Source organism: Notechis scutatus, chromosome Z (genome assembly GCF_049901735.1).
Source record: "Notechis scutatus isolate UNSWTSFEM ecotype Mainland chromosome Z, rNotScu1.2, whole genome shotgun sequence".
Taxonomy (NCBI): domain Eukaryota; kingdom Metazoa; phylum Chordata; class Lepidosauria; order Squamata; family Elapidae; genus Notechis; species Notechis scutatus.
The window spans coordinates 138,662,929-138,684,745 of record NC_142025.1 but is presented as its reverse complement, the minus strand read 5'-3'; the positions used below and the strand labels follow the sequence as shown (position 1 = coordinate 138,684,745).

General features: G+C 41.7%; 1 protein-coding gene across 5 annotated transcripts; it reads right to left on the bottom strand.

The window, feature by feature from the left end:
• Positions 1–1,487: 1,487 nt before the first annotated feature.
• LOC113418500 (uncharacterized) lies at positions 1,488–21,388 on the bottom strand. 5 transcript variants are annotated; one of them, XM_026677402.2, is made up of 6 exons: positions 21,258–21,388; positions 17,046–17,378; positions 14,756–15,055; positions 3,965–4,252; positions 3,767–3,877; positions 1,488–3,204 (listed from the first exon to the last, which is right to left on the bottom strand). In XM_026677402.2, the coding sequence occupies exons 1-6, from the start codon at positions 21,310–21,312 to the stop codon at positions 2,024–2,026; spliced, it is 2,268 nt and encodes a 755-aa protein (XP_026533187.2). In that variant the 5' UTR covers positions 21,313–21,388; the 3' UTR covers positions 1,488–2,023. The 5 variants fall into 5 exon arrangements, with proteins under 5 accessions (XP_026533187.2, XP_087803680.1, XP_087803681.1 ...); XM_087947554.1 differs by having other exon boundaries at positions 3,767–4,252; XM_087947555.1 differs by lacking the exon at positions 3,767–3,877.
• Positions 21,389–21,817: the final 429 nt, after the last annotated feature.

The window sequence follows — 21,817 nt, the reverse complement described above, 5'->3', positions numbered from 1 at the left end:
AAAGGACCACTATATTGCTACAAAAATGCATGAAACCAAAGATGAAAACCTCCTAGAATGCATATGGGTCAATATAAAAGAAAAAAAGAATGACATGGTCATAGGTGTACGTTATTGGCCACCCAATCAAGCAGAGAAAATAGATATCCTTTTTGCCAGCCAACTAACAAACATATGCAGGAAACACACAACAGTAATAATGGGAGATTTCAATTATCCTGATATCAATTGGAAAACTAATTCTGTACCAAGTGAGAAATCAAATAAGTTCCTAACCAACATAGCTGACAACTTTGTTGTCCAAAAGGTAGAGGGTGAAACTAGAGGGACAGGCATACTGGACTTAATTCTTACAAACAGAGAAGAAGTGATAGAGGGAGTTGAAATTGCAGGAACCTTGGGTGAGAGTGACCATGTCATACTAGAATTCAACATAACACAAACACAAGCAACAGAACATAATGACACCAGAGTCTTGGATTTTAAAAGAGCTGATTTCAATAAACTCAGAGCTTGAGGAAGATTCCATGGATAAAAATCCTAAAGGGGAAAACAACTCAAGAATCTTGGGAAACTCTAAAAAGTATGATCATAGAAGCCCAGACCAGCAGGTTTAGATTAACATTGCATATTCACTCCTGGCTTCAATATTACTTTGCATTATCACATATCCAAATTAACAAACTTTATACAGATGGGTTTCAGGACTTCATCTTTTACTTTTCTGCCTTCTGCACAGAGGTGGATTTGAAGCTGTACAGATGCAGAGAGATAACTCAACAAGACGTCCATAACAAATTACATTTATTGGTTCATCAGGTATCTTCATAACTCACGTTCGTGATGAAGTTCTTCTTTAATGACCAATCATTTGTATATCTGCCTTGTAGTAAAAAGTGGTTATCTCCTAACCCATCTCGTAGCGATAGAAAGAAGCTGCCATGAATTAGAGCAGTGCTTCCCAAACTTTTTCAGTCCACTGCCCCCTTGGTGCTACAAACTCATCCTCGGTGCCCCCCACTCAGGGGTGGGATTCAAATTTCTGTGGGCATGACCTATTTTGAGAGCGTGGCTTGCTGGTCACATGATTGGGTGTGCGTGGCTTGCTGGTCACGTGACTAGCTGGCGCGGCTTGCTGGCTGGGCGTGGCTTGCTGGTCACATGACCGGGTGTGGTTTGGTGGTCATGTGACTGGGTGGGCGTGGCCAAGTAACTGGCAAACCAAATACAAGTGATCCTCACTTAATGGCTGGTTGTTTAGCAAGGGTTCTAATTTATGACTGGCCTCCCCAGAGCTACTTGACCTGTTTTTGGAGTTTTGACAGCAATGCGCGCACACACACACACACACACACACACACCCTTCTAACCCTGCTGGAGCAGGTCATTGCACTAGAATCAGCAAAGCATCCCTGATTAGATTCTAGTAGTGAATAGAATCTAATCAGAGATGCTTTGCCGATTCTTGTTGATTTGTTTTATATGTATTTCTTTATTTTATGTTGCTGAATTGCATTGACATTTGTGTCCCTTCTTGTGCACAGCCCAGAAGCTTTTGTGATTCTTTGCAGCAAAAATTACTGACCCCTGGCTTTGCTCTACTTTTGAAACGTGCCGCCACTGCCACGTTCTAAGTGCTGGCCCCGCAGGTCCATCCCATTGAGCCCACTGCACTGGAGGGACCTGCCCAAGCAAGTCTGAGCGAAGCAGTGCACCAAGTCAATGGGGTGAGCCTGAGAGAGGGAGAGAGGGAGAGAGAGAAAGAGAGAAAGAAGAAAAGAGAAAAGGGAAAGAATGATAAAGGGGCAGACAAAGAAAGGGGGGATGGAAGGAAGGGACAGAAAAAACCCAGGTTTCTGGCTTCATCTTATGGCCATTTGAGAAATCATACCCAATTACACTTTTAGGATTGTCTTAAAGAAAGTTTTAAAATGTCTATCCTGGTTTATATATTTTCAGCCCAAATAGCTGTTAGGTGACTTACATTCCTAACAGAACATATATAGTAGTCATCCAGTCAAAGTCACTGTTCCTGCACACCCTCCGACTCTTTTGTAGATATGTCTCCACTCCTGTCCTCTCCTATCTTGGGGTTTGAGACTTCAGCTGACTTCTCTTTATCTTTCTTTTGAAGAGGTCGCTGTTCCTTCACACCCTCCGACTCTTTTGTAGATATGTCTCTACTCCTGTCCTCTCCTATCTTGGGGTTTGAGACTTCAGCTGACTTCTCTTTATCTTTCTTTAGAAGAGGTCGCTGTTCCTGCACACCCTCCGACTCTTTTGTAGATATGTCTCCACTCCTGTCCTCTCCTATCTTGGGGTTTGAGACTTCAGCTGACTTCTCTTTATCTTTCTTTTGAAGAGGTCGCTGTTCCTTCACACCCTCCGACTCTTTTGTAGATATGTCTCTACTCCTGTCCTCTCCTATCTTGGGGTTTGAGACTTCAGCTGACTTCTCTTTATCTTTCTTTAGAAGAGGTCGCTGTTCCTGCACACCCTCCGACTCTTTTGTAGATATGTCTCCACTCCTGTCCTCTCCTATCTTGGGGTTTGAGACTTCAGCTGACTTCTCTTTATCTTTCTTTTGAAGAGGTCGCTGTTCCTGCACACCCTCCGACTCTTTTGTAGATATGTCTCTACTCCTGTCCTCTCCTATCTTGGGGTTTGAGACTTCAGCTGACTTCTCTTTATCTTTCTTTAGAAGAGGTCGCTGTTCCTGCACACCCTCCGACTCTTTTGTAGATATGTCTCCACTCCTGTCCTCTCCTATCTTGGGGTTTGAGACTTCAGCTGACTTCTCTTTATCTTTCTTTTGAAGAGGTCGCTGTTCCTGCACACCCTCCGACTCTTTTGTAGATATGTCTCTACTCCTGTCCTCTCCTATCTTGGGGTTTGAGACTTCAGCTGACTTCTCTTTATCTTTCTTTTGAAGAGGTCGCTGTTCCTGCACACCCTCCGACTCTTTTGTAGATATGTCTCTACTCCTGTCCTCTCCTATCTTGGGGTTTGAGACTTCAGCTGACTTCTCTTTATCTTTCTTTTGAAGAGGTCGCTGTTCCTGCACATATTCCAACTCTTCTGTAAGTAGTAATCCACTCCTGTCCTCTCCTATCTTGGGGTTTGAGACTTCAGCTGATTTCTCTTTATCCATCTTTTGAAGAGGCATTTTCTCACTGGACATTCCTGTAACTGAATTGTTCTTGGCTGTAAATAGAGAGAAAACTTTAACAAGTGTAATTAAGAGATACAGGTTAATTCACTTACAATTGCTTCCTTAATAACTTTAAAAAGTTACTACAGACCTCCACAGAACTATTTAAAACTTGTTTTCACTTAGGACAGCCATACCTTTGGTATGGTCATGTGATCAAATTTGGGCACTTGGCAACTGGCTCACCTTTACTGCTGTGTGTAATGTCTCAGTCACATGACCATAATTTGCAACTTATTTGGCAATTTCCAGCATTTACTTCCAGTTTTTGGCACAAAAAGGCCATTGAGGAAGTGGATTTTCTTAAAAACCAATGTATTCGCTCAACAACTGCCACAATAATTGCCACAAAAATTGGGTCTGGTCATGTGTTGTCTTAACTTAGGACCACAACAAACTATCACCATAACTCCAAGCTCAATTAGAGTCATAAGTCAAGGACTAGCTGTACAGTACCCCTCCCTTTTGTATCCTAGCTTTTTCACTGGCTTTGCTTTGTCCCTGCACTTCATCACTGCCATTAAATCTTTCATTTTTTTAGATGTGAAAGGTTACCTTTACATATACAGCATACTATTCCAGCTCCAAGGATAAATCCACACACAAGTGCAAGAATGACTCCCAACGTCCAAGGAACCACTGGAATTGATGGAATTGTAGGAGTAACTGTGGGCCGAGAAGGTGAGAGAAAAAATGTACTCCTAGTATTTTGGGTAACTGGGAGACTTGGAGGAATAATCACATCTCCCTCACCTTCTGGCCGCCAATGGACAGACTGTTCCAATGGGGTCTCCAAAGCTTCATGTTCTACTCGACAAACATAAGTGACTTCAACATCATTCTTCTGTGGGAAGAAGACACTGTTGATGGAAAACATCATGTTCTGCATGCAGTGGACCTCCGACTTTATTTGCTCTTGTGGCACTCCGTTTTGCAACCACTGAACATTGATTTGAGAGGGATAAAATTTGCTCAGGTTGCACACGGCTACAACAAATTTCTCCCCCTGTGGCATTGTGGTGAGCTGAAGGATAGGCTGAGCTGCAAAGAGAGGAAGGAAATTTGAAGTCCTGCATCTAATAGGCCAGTGTTTCCCAACCTTGACAACTTGAAGATGGGTGGACTTCAATTCCCAGAATTCCTCAGCCAGCCAGCTGCCAAGGTTGAGAAACACTACAATAGACAATTCCCAACTCCTTGAAGCCAGTCTTGGACCCACCTGGGATTACAGATACAACCCTTTATTTAGTGACCATTTGAAGTTACAGTGGCAATGAAAAAAGTGAGAAATGACTGTTTTTCACACTTACAACCATTACAGCATCCTGATGGACACATGATCAAAATTCAGATGATGCTTAGCAAGGCATGTGTTTTATGACTGTTGCAGTGTCACAGAGTCATGCGATTGTATTTGGGACCTTCTGACAAGCAAAATTAGAGGGGAATTTAGATTCACTTCACAATCATGTTACTAATTTAACAATTGCAGTGATTCATTTAACCAGAACAGTGGTGGGATTCAAAAAAATTTACTACTGGTCCAATGAAGGGAGGAGGATTTGCTTTGCCCAATTGGGAATTATATTACCAGGTGACGAGTTTGATGTGGGTAAAGGAGTGGATATCATTAAGGAATATTAGACTGTTGAATTTAGAAGGACATGACTTGCTGCTAGGGTGGCATGCCTTCCTCTGGTATAAGGGAACTAAAACGCAGGGGTATTTTAGAAGACATTATATTCGAGAAGCATTGTTTTTAAACTTGGAGAAGATAAAAAAGCAATATTACCTAAAAATTTCACTATGGTTATCTACTATTGAAGCTTTTTCTTATCCAATAATATATAAAAAGGAACAAACAGTTAGATATGATGAGATATTGAATGAAAAGGGTGAACTTAAATCTATGCAAGCGTTGGAAGAACAAGGTGTAAAAATGAATTGGTTTTCATATTTGATAAAGATATTAAAACAGAAGGTATCTATGATAAGTTGACCAATTTAGATAAAATTTTGACAGGTACTGATGAAAAAGTAATTAAAAAACTTTATGGACATTTATTGGAGTTTAAATTAGAGGAAGAACAAGTTAAAGTAACAATGATTGCGTGGGGGAAAAATTTTGGATATGGGATTGATTTAAATAAATGGCAAAAACTGTGGTCTCAAAATTATAAAATGACAATGTCAACTGCATATAAAGAAAATTTGTATAAGATGTTTTACAGGTGGCACTTACCCCCGACTAGAATTGTGAGAATGTTCAAGAATAAATCGGATAAATGTTGGAAATGTCATCAGATACTTGGCTCATATTACCATATGTGGTGGACATGCTTGGATGCAAAAAGATATTGGACTAAAATCCACGCATGGTTGGAAAAAATGATAAAACAACACATAGACTTTAAACCTGAGGTATTTTTATTGGGAATTATACCGGAAATATATAGTAAAGAATTGAAATACTTGATTGTAAATGTTTTAACAGTGGCTAGAATTGTATTTGCTAAGAATTGGAAAAATGAAAAAATACCTATGCAGGAGGAAATTATTAAGAAAATCATGGACTGTGCTGAAATGAGTAAATTGACATTTGAAATCAGAGAAGAAGACATTTTTATATGATATGGGATTTATCAATGGTTAGATAAAAAGACATGATAAAGAAACAGACTAGGAAGCTTTACAATAAAAAGTTAATAGATTGATATAGAATACAATATAAAATATATAACCATTGGGTGAATGTATAAGATTAAATTATAATGAAATTTAGAATATCTCATATAGAATGATGAAAAAATAGTTTAGTCAAATGAATGATTAATTATTGATATTATATAAGTACATGTTAGATTGATAAGGTGAGAATTTATACAACTTGTGAGTAATGCTAAAAAAAAGGAGAGCACAAAAGGTTGTAACCAACTGGCACACTGTATGTATATAATTGAAAGATGGTTTTATGCTTTTATGTTTTGTTTGTATATTTGTTGTAAAAAATAAAAACTTTAAAAAAATTTTTTTTACTACTGGTTCTGTGGATGTGGCTTGGTGGGCGTGGCAGGGGTAGGATACTGTAAAATCCTCATTCCCTCCCCATCCCACTAACCTGCTTTCCAGCTCAATTCTCCTGTGCAGGGCAGCAAAAGAAGACCCAGATGATCAGCTGGGACTTGGGAGGCAGAGAATAGATGGGGGCGGGGCCAGTCAGAAGTGGTATTCCGAACAACTCAAAATTTCCGCTACCGGTTCTCCAGAACTGGTCAGAACCTGCTGAATACCACCTCTGAGTTCCCAACACCTGGTCTGTAGACCAGCACCGGTCCATGGCATACCAGCAGCTCGGCCACACAAACAAGCAAAGCACCATTCGCAGAATGCAGGCAGCATGCAAAGCAAAGCCCTCTCCGGTCCGTAGAAAAAACTTTCTCCACGGAATTGGACCCTGGTGCCCAAAAGGTTGGGGGCTGCTGCACTTAACAACTATGGAAAAAAAGGTTTAAAATCAGGGGAAATTAACAACTGTCTTGCACAGTAACATAAATTTTAGGATCAATTGTGGTCATAAGTCAAGGACTACCTGTGTTTTTGTGACAGCTGCTGTGTGAACTAGGGTGAGTTGATATCGGTTTGTTTTAGCTGCCAATCAGGGAACACCAAAATCAGTTTCCAGCTACTGACTGTCCCCCTCTTCCATCTAAAATCTGTTCCATCTAAAACAGTGTTTCTTAAATTTGGCAACTTTAAGATGCTTGTACAGATAGTCTTCAACTTATGAATGTAATTGAGCCAAAAATATCTGTTGTTAAGTGAAACAGTTGTTAAGTGAATTTTGCCCCATTTTATGACTTTTTTTGCCAAAATTGTTGAGTGAATCACTGCAGTGATTAAGTTAGTAACATGGTTGTTAAGTGATATCTGGCTTCCCCATTGACTCTGCTTATCGGAACTTTGCAAAAGATGATCACATGATCCTGGGACATTGCAATAAATCTCATAAATTCGAGTCAGTTGCCTAACATCCAAATTTTGGTCACATGGTCATGGGGATTCTGCAACAGTTGTCGGTGAAAAAAAATGGTTATTCAGTCAGGTTCTTAAGTGCTGTTGTGAGGGCGGCGGAGGAGATGAGAGCAGCAGGCAAGTAGGCAAGTAGTTTAACCAAGATCAAATTAACCTATTCTAATTATTACCTGCTTTTAAGGCTATTTTTCTATCATATCTTAGTCTTCAAATTTTTATTTTTAAACCCTTTACATTTTTGCAGTGTGATCACTAAACCACTTCTAGCTATATTTCAGCTTCGGATTAGCTGTATTTTTTTAAAAAAAGCTTGAGCTGGGCCTCAGCTATAGGAGGGCCTTGCTGCTTCTTCTTTGTTGTTGTCCTAAAGATCTTCCTCCTTTAGCTGGAAGTCTAGCAATGCCTAGCTTTGATGTGATTTCTCTTATCTGATTTATTCTATTTTTATCCACTATTTTAATTTTTTTATCATTTTTATTTACTCATGTTCCCTGCTCTGTCGGGAGGGCAGGATCCTTGGTATACTTGTGAGGAGCTCTGCCACTGTTCGCATTAGGACTCGTTTCTCCTCGACTCCCGATTCCTTTTCCTCTGGATTTAGGACTTGTTTCAGTGACTAGACTCTATGCACAGCTCCTCCTCTATTGTGCTACTGAATATAATGAAGACAAGGAAAAGGAGCAGATCTCTCACTGATCAGGTTCCTCAACCTTCTCTGAAGCAATCCAAGATTGAGGACTTTGTTTTAGCTCGGCCTCTCGGTTTGAAAGCTCCTGCTCCCTTTTGTCTGGCTGCTGCAGGTTGTCGCGATCTTCAGATGGTTGAAGGCGTCGCCCCCCAGTTGAGAACAAAAGCGTATCTAAAACTACGGCCCCCAACCAATCCTTAAATGAGCCCACCCTTACAGAACTTTTGGCTCAGCAATGTTTCTTGGTTGCAGAAACTACAGCGAGCATTCAGCTCCAGCTTGATAAAATATTAAGTACTTTAAACTACTTAGTTTCCTGGACTACCAGTGGGTGCCCTGGGTTGGCTGCTCGGCAGCCTGATGCAGCGGCAGGGTCGTCCCTGCCAAGCCTCAGCAAAAGCACTGCTCAACATAATCCTACCAATAGTTCGAACTTTACATCTTTTGACGCAGACAGTCACCTGGTCTTACAGTCAAAACAGGTGGCCCTCATCATTAATCCCATTAATGGCAACTTACCTCACTGGGGTTCAACACAGCTGGCGAGGGGCCATATATTCCAGTTATTGGGGCTAAAAGCTGATGATTTGAAGAAGGTTGAACTTTTATCCTCTCCTGAATACTGCACTAGAGTGCTACTCAGTTTTGACAACTCCCCAAAACTATTTTTCAGAAGAGGATCCCTGTTAAGATCCTTCGGGATTCTGCCAAGAAGAGTCTTCAAAGATATATCGATTAAGCCACTCTTGAGTAATCGACAATTTGTGAGTGGCAGAAGATTTATTGCCCCCAAAAGATCCTCAGCAGCACATATTAATGTGCCAACCTTGAATGCCATCTCGGATACTACATCACATACTAATTATACACCTATTCCCGCAAAACCTCCAGTTGGCGTCCTCTCAGATGGTATCCTGACTGTTCCTCCTACAACCGGTCAAATTAACCCCCCGCAACGAGTAACATCTTACCAGGAAGCTTCCTTTGACTTGATCAGCTGGGAAAAAAATGGCCCCAAAGGAAGCGACACCAGCCCAGGGCACTCAAAGTTCCTTAGTAAATAAGCCCCAGGTGAGTGCCTCTGGGATTCCATCTATTTATGAGACTGACTTATGTCAAGACAATTTCTGGAACCAAGAGGAGACACAGCTCTTCGACTCCTTTTGTGCGCTTCCACAACCAGGAAGGGCCCAAATCATAAAGCGTCTGGATGCAGTTAAATCCAAGCTCTGGAGTCTTTCACTACCTGAGAAGGATTCCCTTGGACTCCAGGGTGTCTCTACTGATTTACCAACGGAAGCTCCCTTGGCGCTCTCTCCAGAATGTCTAATTCGTAAATTTGAAGATCCAGGGCGACTTTAAACTCCATCTGTTGATGCTGCTGAATACTTGCCAGCTAAGCAACCAATTAATGCCACAAGTATGGAGTGCGTTTAGAGCCTTACAGCCCCATGAACAAGACTCGCCTCCCCTCCCTCCTTCCCTGCCTTTGCCTCCTAAGAGGATGATCCTGCGACTTAACAACAGGTGTATCTTTTCGGATCCGAAGGGCGCTCTGGAAAAAATTAATCACACAGAATGACTATTAAATCTGGCAAAAACCCACCCCCCTGTACACTTAAGTGCCTTTTGTGGAACATAGCAGGTTGGGGGAGAAGGTGTGGTACCACAGAATTTGCCAACTATATTCACTCATTTGATGTGATCCTGCTTCAGGAGACCTGGGCATGCGATAAGATATCCCTTACAGGGTTTACGGTCATTTCCTTGGCCGCCACCAGACAATCTACGACAGGAAGACCTAAGGGTGCTCTAGGTTGCTTGGTCTCTACTTCTTTGAAAGTGGAGACAGTGGAGCTGCCCCCCTATGGCTCTTTAGCTATGGCACTCCTAATTAAGAGAGGATGCAGCAAACTGTTAGTGTTCAACGTTTATCTTCCCCCAATGATGAGGCAAGCTGATACTAAGGCTCAATGGGGCGTGCTGAAGAATTACATTACTTGTATGGAAATTAAATTCCCAGTGCTGTACATCCTTATAGGGGGTGACTTTAATGTCCGATTGGGAGTCCAAGTTCCCCCATCAATTGAGGCACTCTACTCCCAAGAAACCCTCTGGGCTATAGGACACCTGATTTCAGCCAGACATTCTAAGGATGAATTAACAAATTTTGCTGGCATTCAGTTAGCCCTTTTAGCAGCCCAACACAATAAGATAATTCTTAATGGGAATATCCTAGGTGATCTAGCTGGTGAGTTTACTTTTAGTTCTTCACGTGGGAGTAGTGTTATTGATTTTGTGCTGGTATCCTAGCTTCTTAGAAAGGCAGTCCGTGCTTTTTATGTGGACTGCCTTACGGAGAGTGACCACTACCTCCTGGTTACAATCATTGGGCTTTCCTCAAATATATATCTGCCTAGGGGTCCCCAGATATTAGATCCCTATGTGGCCTCGTATACAAGGGGGATCAAATGGTCTTCTAATACTGAAAGAAAGTTTCACTCCTTTTTATCATCTCCGGAGTGTCTCAGCTTATACAATCAGGCCCTAACAAGTAGTGGCCCAGGGACAATCTCAGCCTTTGAATCACTAATTAATAGTCCGTAGGCCGAGTGGTCCATATCATTCAAGAAGTAATTCTTGGTTTGACAAAGAGTGTCTGATGCTCAAGAACCAGATTAATCGGGTTTACCTGCTCTATCGTAATCGAGGGGATAAATGCCCACCAGAGGACTACTATCGCTTGAAGCGGGAGTATAAAGGACTAATTGCTAAGAAAAAGAAAGCTAAAGAGAGAGAGAGAAGTGGGATCTACTTCTCCTCTCCATCCAGCAGAAGAACACTCGATTATTTTGGCAAATTGTTGCCAGCTCCTTGCCGGGTCATCAAGAACTCCCTCTCTGCTGTATTTCCAACAGAGATTGGGAAAACCATTTCTTGGCAATTTTCCAGGCGTCAACAAGTTCGACCGTACTTGGGCCACAGCTACCTCCTGCAGTTCCTGATTGGCAACCCATGACTCATGATGAGATTACCGAGCTTATCTCCGAACTCAAGTCAGGCCCCTGGCCCTGATGCTATACCCCCTGATCTGCTAAAATCCAATCCTGAGTGGTGGATTCCTCTCTTAGCAAGACTCTTCACACATATCAATACCTCTGGCGGGATCCCTACCTCCTGGAGATTAGCAATTATTGTTCCAGTTTTTAAACGAGGAAATAGGAACAATCCAGCCGACTTATCGCCCCATAAGCCTGCTCTCCATCATTGGGAAATTGTATGCTAAATATCTCCAACGTAGATTCCTCACTTGGACTGAAGAGTCCAATATTATTGGTGCTGAACAGATTGGGTTTAAAGCGGGCTGTGCCACACTGGACCACTGCTTTGTCTTAGCGCACCTGGTCGATAAATATACTACCATACCAGGTGGCAAACTTTTTACTGCTTTTATCGGCCTAAAGTCAGCGTTTGACTCAGTCCCTAGGGGACTGTTGTGGTCAAAACTGCTCAAAAGCTCTATCGATAGATGTCTTCCGTTCCTAATTAGATCCTTGTACAACCAGACCTCTAGTCAGGTCAGGTGTGGTTTGCAGGGAGAGCTATCCCAATTAAGAACGGAGCAAGGCAGGATTGTGTTCTGGCTCCTCCTTTGTTTAATTTATTCTTATCTGACTTGGCCTTTCACATTGGACGTATTGAGTCCCATGCCCCAAAGCGGTCAACTACGAAGATCCCGCTTCTCCTTTATGCTGATGATGCGGCCCTCCTTTCACTGTCAAGGCCAGGTCTGAAAAGATTACTTTCTGCATTTGGGTCTTACTGTGCTGAGAACCACTTGTCCATTAATTATGACAAATCCAAAGTATTGGTGTTCTCTAGAGCCCGGAAATTGTATAACTGGGCTATCAATGGTAATGCTGTTAAGCAGGTTTTCCATTTTAAGTATTTAGGTATTCAATTTCAGAACACCGGTGCTTGGACTAGACATCGAACCCAGGTGCTGAATTTGGCCTCCTGTAGTCACCAGCAGATTTTAAGATTTTTTTATACCCAAGGAGGCTAGTTTATTCCTTCTGCTCTGCGTATTTACAAAGCCAAAACTTTGGCTCAAACTCTTTACGGAATTCCCATATGGATACGGGGCTTCAAGGATTGTATTGAAAGAACCCAGGCTGTCTTTCTTAGAAAACTTCTGGGTCTTCCTCCTTGTGTTGGTTTTGCTCCGATGTACCTGGAACTGGGCACTCGATCAGTCGAATGTATGGCGTGGATTAACACCTTTAAATGGTGGTTTCGGGTGCTCTGACAGTTCCTGGTAGCTACCTCTCCCTGGCGTTTGCTGACTCTCATATTTCTCGTTGGGAGAGGGAGCTGACGAAGAAATTATACTTGCTAGGTTTTACAGGGGATGCCCTGGGAGATTATGGCCTTAAGGACGCCCAATTTAGGGTAGTCCAACGGCTTGTGGACATTGATTTGCAATATCTACGAGCCAGAGCTAACAAAACTTGCTTCCCTTTGATCTTCAGCCAATTTAATAATTACGGACTGAGGATGGCTTCCTATTTTTACACTCTAACCATTCCCAAGTATAGAAGAGCTTTCTCCCTAGCTCGCTTTAATGTCTTGCACTCAGCACTACTGGATAGGCAATTTAAGAGGCTCCTGATTAACGAGCGGCTATGCCCCTGTGACAGAGCTGAGGTTGAAACTGTGGAGCATGTCCTTTTATATTGCCCTATGTATAACGCAGGTAGATCTAAGTTACTGTCTCTCCTTGAAGCAGACCCTTCTAGACCCAGTGTTAGTAATTTGTTCTTATATTGTCTAGGGGATGGCTTCCTCATACATCACTTCTCAGGTTTCCAATTTTTTTTTAAGAACTGTAACCATCAGAGGAGAACGCTGTAATTCCCTTTAGTCAAGTTTTTGGTGACCAATTGTTCATGATTAATTTTCCCATGTTCTTTTTTTTTTTGTTCTAGTACTTGTGTTTTGGTCTGTGGCCGCAAATAAAGTATTATTATTATTAAGTGCTGTTGTAACTTCGGTCACTAAAAGGACTGTTTTAAGGTGAGGAATTTTGGGAGTTGATGTCCATGCATCTTAAAACTGCCATGCTTACAAACACTGATCTGAAACAAACACAGGTCATGAGCCATGAAGCTACCTCAACACTCAGTATTCCTGGATCCTATAATCAGCCAAGAGGTAGAGATGCCCACCAATGGGAAGCCAGGCAGCCCCCCTAAGCCCTACGATCTCCTAGATTGACATTTGAGTTGTGCTAGCAGAGGGAGAGGTTACAGGGCATAAGAGCCATGTATTTACAGTCTCAAAGAACCAATCTATCAAGACAGTAAATCTACTGTAGCTTTTATCACATGCAGTTTGAACAAATGATATATGAAGTTACTGCAATGCCCTTGTGTTTTTATTTCTCTCTTCCCCTGACTCACAGCAATATCTCTGGGGTCCACAATCCAATGTTTATGGAACTATAGGTAGCACTGGGACCTTAGATAGTGCACCACTGTGTCTGAAAGGTGCAATGTTGTCAAAATGGTATGTGCTGTGTTCTGATTGTACAGGGGGCACAATTTAGTATTTTAATCTTTTTTTGCCCCTTTAGCAGTATTGGAAGAAAAACTCCCTTGGTTCGTCCCTCCGGCAGGGATAAAGCTATTAGCACTGCGGGACAAATAGACCAGGAAGCAAGCTGCCAGAAAGAAGCCAGAGGATAGTGACATCAGCAATGGGTTCTGAGCTAGCTAGCTGACCAGAGAACCAGATACTGAAGGTTTTACACTCTTTTTTTAGCTTTTGAGACTCAGATATTTTAATGGGGCTTGCTGGTGTGCCTTTGGATGGGATTATTTTTTCTAGGTTGGTCATTCAGGAAGGAAGAGGTTAATCCTAGCCACTGAGAGGGATGGAGTTGAAAATCTGGTGAGTCTCTGGGTGCTATTGTCTTAATCTTGTCAGTCCTTATTGTTTTAGTTTAGTTGAAAGCAAAAGAGCTGTCTCCTGTGGTTTCAGAGTTTACTTGCAGCTGCTGCATGTATCGGCTAGCTTTGACGCTATTATGCTTAGCTGAGTGCTAGACCGTTTTGGTTTTTTTTCTTTGTGAAAGACTTTGATTCTGAAGTTTTTCTGCTCAGCTTCTGTGGAAATGATTATTATTTTGTGATGTTTTCCTATTTGCTTGGGGGAGGGATGAATTGCTCTTTTTTCTATCAGAAGATATCCAAGTTGTGCATATCCTTCTGGGTGACCATATAAAAAACACCATGTGGTATCTTTCATCTTAGTATGAGAAAATATACAAGTCCCCAAGAGCTTCTCATCTTCCACTAAATACGGATCAGTTGAAAGAGTGATATTACCCATAAGGTAAAAACGTCTCCAAGTTGAATGTAAAGCTAGCTCTGAACCTTTTAAGAAGATAAACTAGTGGCTGGTTCATGCTACACAATAGTGTGGTTAGTTTGGTTCTGACTTTAAGATGTCACAATAACCTAGGTTTGTAAGATAAGGGTCTATAACTGCCTGGGTCCCTTGCTTTCTGAGCAAAAGGCTATACTCACCTTGCAAGTGATCAGTTGAAAGAGTGACATTACCTATAAGGTATAAATGTCTCCAAGTTGAATGTAAAGCTAGCTCTGAACCTTTTAAGAAGATAAACTAGTGGCTGGTTCATGCTACACAATAGTGTGGTTCGTTTGGTTCCGACTTTAAGATGTCACAATAACCTAGGTTTGTAAGATAAGGGTCTATAACTGCCTGGGTCCCTTGCTTTCTGAGCAAAAGGCTATACTCACCTTGCAAGTGAAGCTGGAATTTTAGTACCTCTGGCCCTTCGCGTGCTTGGTGATGGATTTGGCAAGAGTAGTTGGCGTTGGCATCCGAAAATTCTGGTGTGAGCTTCAAGAGGCTTTCTGCTCTGAACAATTGGCCAGTGCTGGGCTGAGCAGGAGGCCATTCGGGGCCTTGCACAATCCTATCATTTCGGAACCACGTCATGGATATATTGCCAGGATAGAAATCTGTTGCTATACATGCAACCGTGCTTGGCTTGGTCAACTGCACTGTTGTGGAGCCAAGTTTGACAAGTGGGGCAGCTGGGAACAGAGAGGACAAAAGAAAATATTTTTACTATCTAGCAACCCAATTAACTCCATTCATCAGCTCTGAAGGCCAACAGCCCTGATCCCCCATCTACCTACTGCTATTCAGTACTGTTTGGAAAAGTGCAAGTCAGCATCTGGAAGACACAGAGGGAATGGGAAAACTCCAAAAACCAGAATACAAAGATTGTTCGTTTCCTACAAAAAATGTTGCAAAGCTATAATTTTGGGTCACAAAGGAGGTGGCACTGATGAAAAGAATGTCTAAACGTCTGCACCTGTCCTTCTCAATTTCCTTACTCTGGGTCAATAAACAATTGCACATAAACACTGTAACAAACAAGTATTCTATTTGTAGAAAATGCATTTAACTCAGTACCAGGCAGAGGTTGCATCCAGTTCTATTCCTTATGAATTTACTGAAACACACAGTCACAAATTTACTGAAACACACAGTTACAAATTTACTGAAACACACAGTCACAAATTTAAAAAATGCATTCATATGTACAAAATATGTACTATAAAAATTGTGAGAAATTAGCATATAAGAAACCGTGTAGTAAAGTCAAAGGACACAGTCTGACAACATGAAGGATTTTGGCTGACAAGTAATTCTGATGGGCAAACCAAGCTAGCAAACATTTCTAGGGAAGAAATTCAAAGAAATTCAAAGAAAAAGAAGACACTACTGATCATAATCTCTTCAATAGCCAACAGTCCAGCTCAAATAATGGCTAATTCCCAGAGAGCAAAATCTGCTGCCAATTTCAGATGGTACAGATAGCATAGGTAGATATGTTTTATTTACATATTCATTCTAATTATCTCTCTCTATATATATATATACTTGTTTTATTTATATTCATGTGAGAGGGTATGTCTTACAAAAAAGAAAGGTGGACTAGAACAGCTAAACATCCCTTCAGGGATGTGATTCAAATTTTGTAACAACTGGTTCGGGCATGGCTAGGTGGGCATGGCCATGTAACTGGGTGGGTGTGGCCCCTTTTTTGTCAGCAAAACCCCCCTCTCTGTTTTTTGGGCCTTCTGGGCCTCAGGGAAGCCTCCTGGGGAAGCGTTTTGCACCCAGAAAGCTTCCCTAGGGCTCAGGAAGGAAAAAAAATGGAGCATAGGGGGAGCATGCAGCACCCCCCTGAGCTCCGTTTTGGGGCCTTCTGGGCCTCAGGGAAGCCTCCTGGGGGGCATTTTTGCTCCCAGGAAGCTTTCCCCTCCATTTTTTGCCTTCTTGGGCCTCAGGGAAGCCTCCTGGGTGAAGCAGTAAGTGAGGGGAATCCCAGCATAGCTGATCATAAGAAAGCTGGTTGTCGGGAGAAAAAAAAAGAAATATCTCAAGGAGTGACTGGGCGGGGAAGAATGCAGTCAGTGATGTCAGGCACGCATGCCCGTGTTGTGCATACGCGATAAGGACTGACTGGGCGGGGAAGTGAGGGGAAGGGTGGGTGGAGAGGGACGGGGCTAGCCAGGGGCATGATTTGCCGGTTTCCCGAACGGCGCAGAATCATAACAACTGGTTCTATAGAACCAGTCCAAACCGGTAGAATTCTACCCGTCTTCCTCCCTTTGTTGTTTATTACTTTACACCTGCTACCTTCACTCTCTAAGTCATGTATGTTTTGGCATCATTAATAGTCAGTAACCCCTAATTCCCCCGAAAACACTTTTAAAATTGTGGCCTTGGTCAGAAGTAGGCAATACATTTCCCAAGGAGCCAAGGACTGTTGTGGAGGGCTGCCAGTGCTACCCTCTGCCCTCCAGCCACCTAACCCCGGCCCCCGGCCCCCTTTACCCCCTACCACTCCTGTCCCTGCTGCCAATGCATTGCCTCCCACTGGGATGTGGCCTGCAGGCCATAAAATTCCCAAGTCTGTTCCAGATCAAGCCTTTTAACCTGTGTTGCCTTCACCCTTTAAATATTTTAAGGTTATTTGACCCTCATTCTGTTTCCCTTGGTTTCTCTTACCTTCCACTCTCAACTCTATTAACTTCTTTTCACTGTCAGGGCTGTGGATAACAAAGCAAGTATAAGTGGTGCCATCTGCATCCTGAACATTTGGAAGCAAGATGCTGGCGTTGCCCCGCAGCAGTCCTTCAGAAGACATCTTTGCCCCCGGGTGAAAGATTTCTAACTTATCTTCATACTTAGCAATATCTCTTGTACCCACACTCCATATCACAGCCAGGCGTTTGGGATCTATGTGACCAGAAGAGTCCTCAAAGTAACAAGGCAGCAGGACATCAGAACCCGGTTTGGCTTGGACTGGGCCTTCGGGGACTGTGACGGTCAAAGCTGCCTCTGTAAGAGAAACGCAATAGGAAGAATTGCTGTTAGAAAATCAACAAGGCACTACCGACGGTCCTCACAGTTCACTCAGTGGCTGTTCAAAATTACAATGGCACCGAAAAAAATGACACGACTGTTTTTCACACTTATGGTTGTTGCAGAAACTTGGCAACTGACATATTTACGAAGTCCTAGGGTCATGGGATCACCTTTTGTGACTTTCTTATAAGAAACCAGATTTATTTAACAATTATTTTATTAACTTAACAACTGCAGTGATTCACTTAACAGTTGTGACAAGGTCGTAAAATGGGGCAAATTCACTTAGCAAATGTTTCACTTAGCAACAGGAATTTTGGGCTCAGTTATGGTCATAAGTCAAGGACTATCTGTATGCAGCCTGGCATCCACATAAGTTCAAGATTATCTATTTTAGTTAGAAGAAAAAAGAATAGAATTCTTTAGTGGCCAAGTGTAATGGGAAACACAAGGAATTTGTCTCCATGCATAAGCTCTCAGTGTAAATACAAGCAACAAGTGATCAATCACGATCATAATTATAAAATACAATCATTATAAATCATTACATACAACACTCAGTGATAGTCATAGGTTACTAAATAAGCAATTAACTAAAGTATAATTGGTATCGTAATAAATTATTAGTTATACTAATAAATAATAAATTACTAAAAAACCAATCAGCATAAATTATAAGATACAAACAACAAAGTTATAGCCATAAGAAGCTAAGGAAATAGGTAATAGGAAAGATGAGGATAATAGCAATACAGCCTTGCTACGATAGTTTGATATCCCAAGGCATAAGACAGTGTTGTGGGAAATAGTTTTTAGCAGAGTGATAATATATGGGGGGAGGCAGGGGGGAAACTGTCCTTGTATCTAGTTGTTGTATCTAGAGGTCTTCTCAGTTGAGATCAACCCATCTGAAGAGATTTTCCCATCATAGCACCTCTTCAGGGAAAGCAGGCTGGGCCCTCAGTGATGGCCTTGTGAAGATAGTGAAGACCCAGTTTTATGCACCATCTGAAACAAAACTTTATTGCTTAATTCATTAGCTAGTGTATGGCTATTATTTCATTTCATTTTTATCTTGCTGCACTACGGTACATTCATTATGCATATACGTCTGACAAATAAATACACAATTGGGATGGGCCTCCTTCATGTGTAGTTTTGTAAAGGAAGGTTTATTCTTTGACTGAACTACAATTATAAGGGTTCCTTGATAAAACTAGCTCGAATTTGAATGCAGATTCTTTCCGAAATTCATCATCTATTTCCACATTATCTATAGCAGTAAAATATTATTTCAGGGACAGTTTTTCTTTCTCATGAGCTCCTCTAAATGAGGCATCTTTTGACATTTGATTGGTGTGCCATTTGAAAGGGGTATAAAAACTAATGACTTAGACCAGAGTTGTCAAACTCAATTTCATTGAGGGCCACATTAGGGTTGTGTTTGATCTCGGAGACGCTGGGGGGGGGGTGACAGTTCGATGTCACTCATGTGGGGGCACTTGTGGTGGCCAAATGCTAAGGCAAGACTTCCATCAGACCCTCCCTCATTCTCATAAACTTCCTACCTACCTACCTTACTTTTCCTCTTTTTCATTCTCCTTTCTTCTTCCTTCCCCTTTTTTCTTTATTTTTCCTTCCTTACTCTTTTCCCATCTTTACTTCTTTTTCTTTCTTTCCTCTTTCCCTTTCTCCTTTCCCGTCCCTTCATCCTCAAATGCAAAAGGAGAAGCATTTCTCCCTTTGTTTTGTTTTTAGTTTGTTTTGGTAGCCCTCTGCCAGTGAAAATGGAGCACAGTGGGGCCGCACTCCGAGCTCCATTTTTGCTAGCAGAGGCACCGTGAGGCAGCCCTATGGACCAGATCTAGGCACCCTGCAGGCTGGGTGCAGCCCACAGGCCTTGACACCCCTAACTTAGCCTAACAAGGAAATCCTGTCCAGATTCAAGTGGCAAGCTCCACTTAACCCGAGAACCAAGAAAGACAGTTATTTCTGAGCAGTTGCCTTTATTGTTCCTCATTTCTAGACAAAAATCTTGCCAAACTAAAGCTACTATTTACATCACTATAGATATACTTTGGAAATTGCTAGGGAGGAACCTTCTTAACTCTTTCTCCTGACCAAACTCTTCATGCTTTACTGACTCCTTGCCCTCTGGAATGTCTAACAGGAAAACTAATTTGGCCTAGTGGTTAAGGCACCAGGCTAGAAAGTGGGAGACTGGGAGTTCAAGTCCTTCCTTAACCATGAAAATCACTCGGTGATTTTGGGCAAGTCACTCTGTACAAACCACTTCACAGGGTTGTCATTGTATCGAAAATAGGAGAAGGAAGGTGGGTTGTATATGTTCACCACTTTATTTATTTATTTATTTTATTTTATTTTATTTATTTGATTTGCCAATTGTTTACAAGATAATAAGTATAAGTGTATTATACATAGTTGTGAATACATGAAATGGGTACATATAAGAAAAATAAAAGAATAAGAGAAACAATAGGACAGGGACGGTAGGCACGTTGGTGCGCTTATGCACGCCCCCTACAGACCTCTTAGGAAAGGGGTGAGGTCAATAGTAGACAGTCTAAGGTTAAAGTTTTTGGGGTTTGGGGAAGAAACTACAGAGTCGGGTAGAGTATTCCAGACATTGACCACTTTGGAAAGAAAGAAAAGAAAGCGGCAAAGAAAGCTTTCCCTTCTGTGAATCCAGACTATATTTCACAACTACATAGACCAAATTCAAGCCCTTTCAAGGCTTTGATTCACCAATCCCCATTGCCACAGTTCTCCAAAAACAACCATTAAGCTGGGTCCATTGCCATCCCATTGCATTAGCCACTGGCAAGATACCAGGCATCATCCAGCTTTTTCACCACATCTCTCTCACCATGCTGTTAGTTAGTTCTTGAGCCCCACTCCCACCCCACAAGCCAGCGGATCAGCAAATAGCTGATGAACTGTGCTGATTCACTGAAAGCAAGCATCAATTGCATTCCTTCCCCCTGGGAGAAGGACATGTGATTTCCCTTGATTTATCCATGATTAAGCCTTATACTTAACATCCTTGAGGGCAGAAAACGAAACTTATTTCCATCACACGGGCTGAAAAAGAGAAGTGGCAGAACCCTTGCCAATTTTATGTTCTTAAAAAAGACAAGGGGGGCTTCCATTTTCATACAGTTTCATTGCACATGTTGATTAAAATAGTAAAAACTAATACAAATTTCAGAAAAAAGAATTGTAAGAAAAAAGATGAAAAAAGAGAAAAAAGAAAATGATAAGAAAAAGAAACACATAAGAGTGACTTCAAACCTTCATTACTACATATAGTTCGAACCCCATCCCTTATCTGTAAGCAAGTCCATAAACATGTTTTTCAATTCTGATATCAGCAAACAGCCCGCAAAGGTTGCCAGAACTTTTGAAGTTCAAGTCCGCACATCTTAAATTGGCCAAGTTTGAAAAACGCCAATTTAAAAAAAAAGTGATCTCGAAACACGTACGGGACACGTAATGGCAGGAGTATGAACCGCACTTTTTTTTTTTTTTTTGTCCCCTTAAGCAACTCTTAGATTAAAAAGATTTCGTAACAATTTCCCACGATACCCCGCTGCGCCTTTTCTGTTTCAAGAATTATCTGCGGAGGGAAGAGTGTTGGAGGGGGTTATTTCTGCCTAGAAGGTGAGAGGGGGCTAAAAAGCGAAAAGTCCTTCAGCCCAGCCTCCAGATGCAATATTGTCCCTCTCCAGTCCCGGGCTTCACTTTGCTCCCTCACAGGGAGCGTTTTTTCAATAATCGGGATATTCCTGAGCTCTGTAGGAGCTTGGGTGATTCGGTTTTCTGGTTACTCACGTGTAAACGGCAGATACAGCAAGAGGCAGGCGAAGTATTCGAAGAAAGGCGACATATTTTTTAAAAGCCAATGCTGGAGTTTCGCTTTCCTCGGAATACGCCCCTGCTCAACGCTTCATATTTTTTCCGGGTTACCGAAAGAAGCGTTTGCTGATTAACGAAGAAAAAACCCGAAATACATTTAAGGAATAAACTATAGTTACACCGCGAAAAAGGAGTGGGAGGGGGAAGAATTTTTTTTTTTTAAATAATAACTAGATAAAGGCAAAATTTGGGACGGGTAAAACCAGTTAGAAATAAATTTAAGGACATAAACTATAGTTACCCCGCAAAAAGGGGGTGGGATGGGGACATTTTTAAATTTTTTTAACTAAGTAAAGACAAAATTTGGGACGGGTAGTTTATCCGAATTACCTGAATTCAAATAAAAATTAAAACCGAAGTTGTTAAGATCAGAAGAAGCAAAAGACAATCCAATATAGAATGTTTGCTTTTTCAGGATATAGGACCTGATAAAACATAATAGCAAGAGAAATAAGAACAATAATATGCTGGGACAA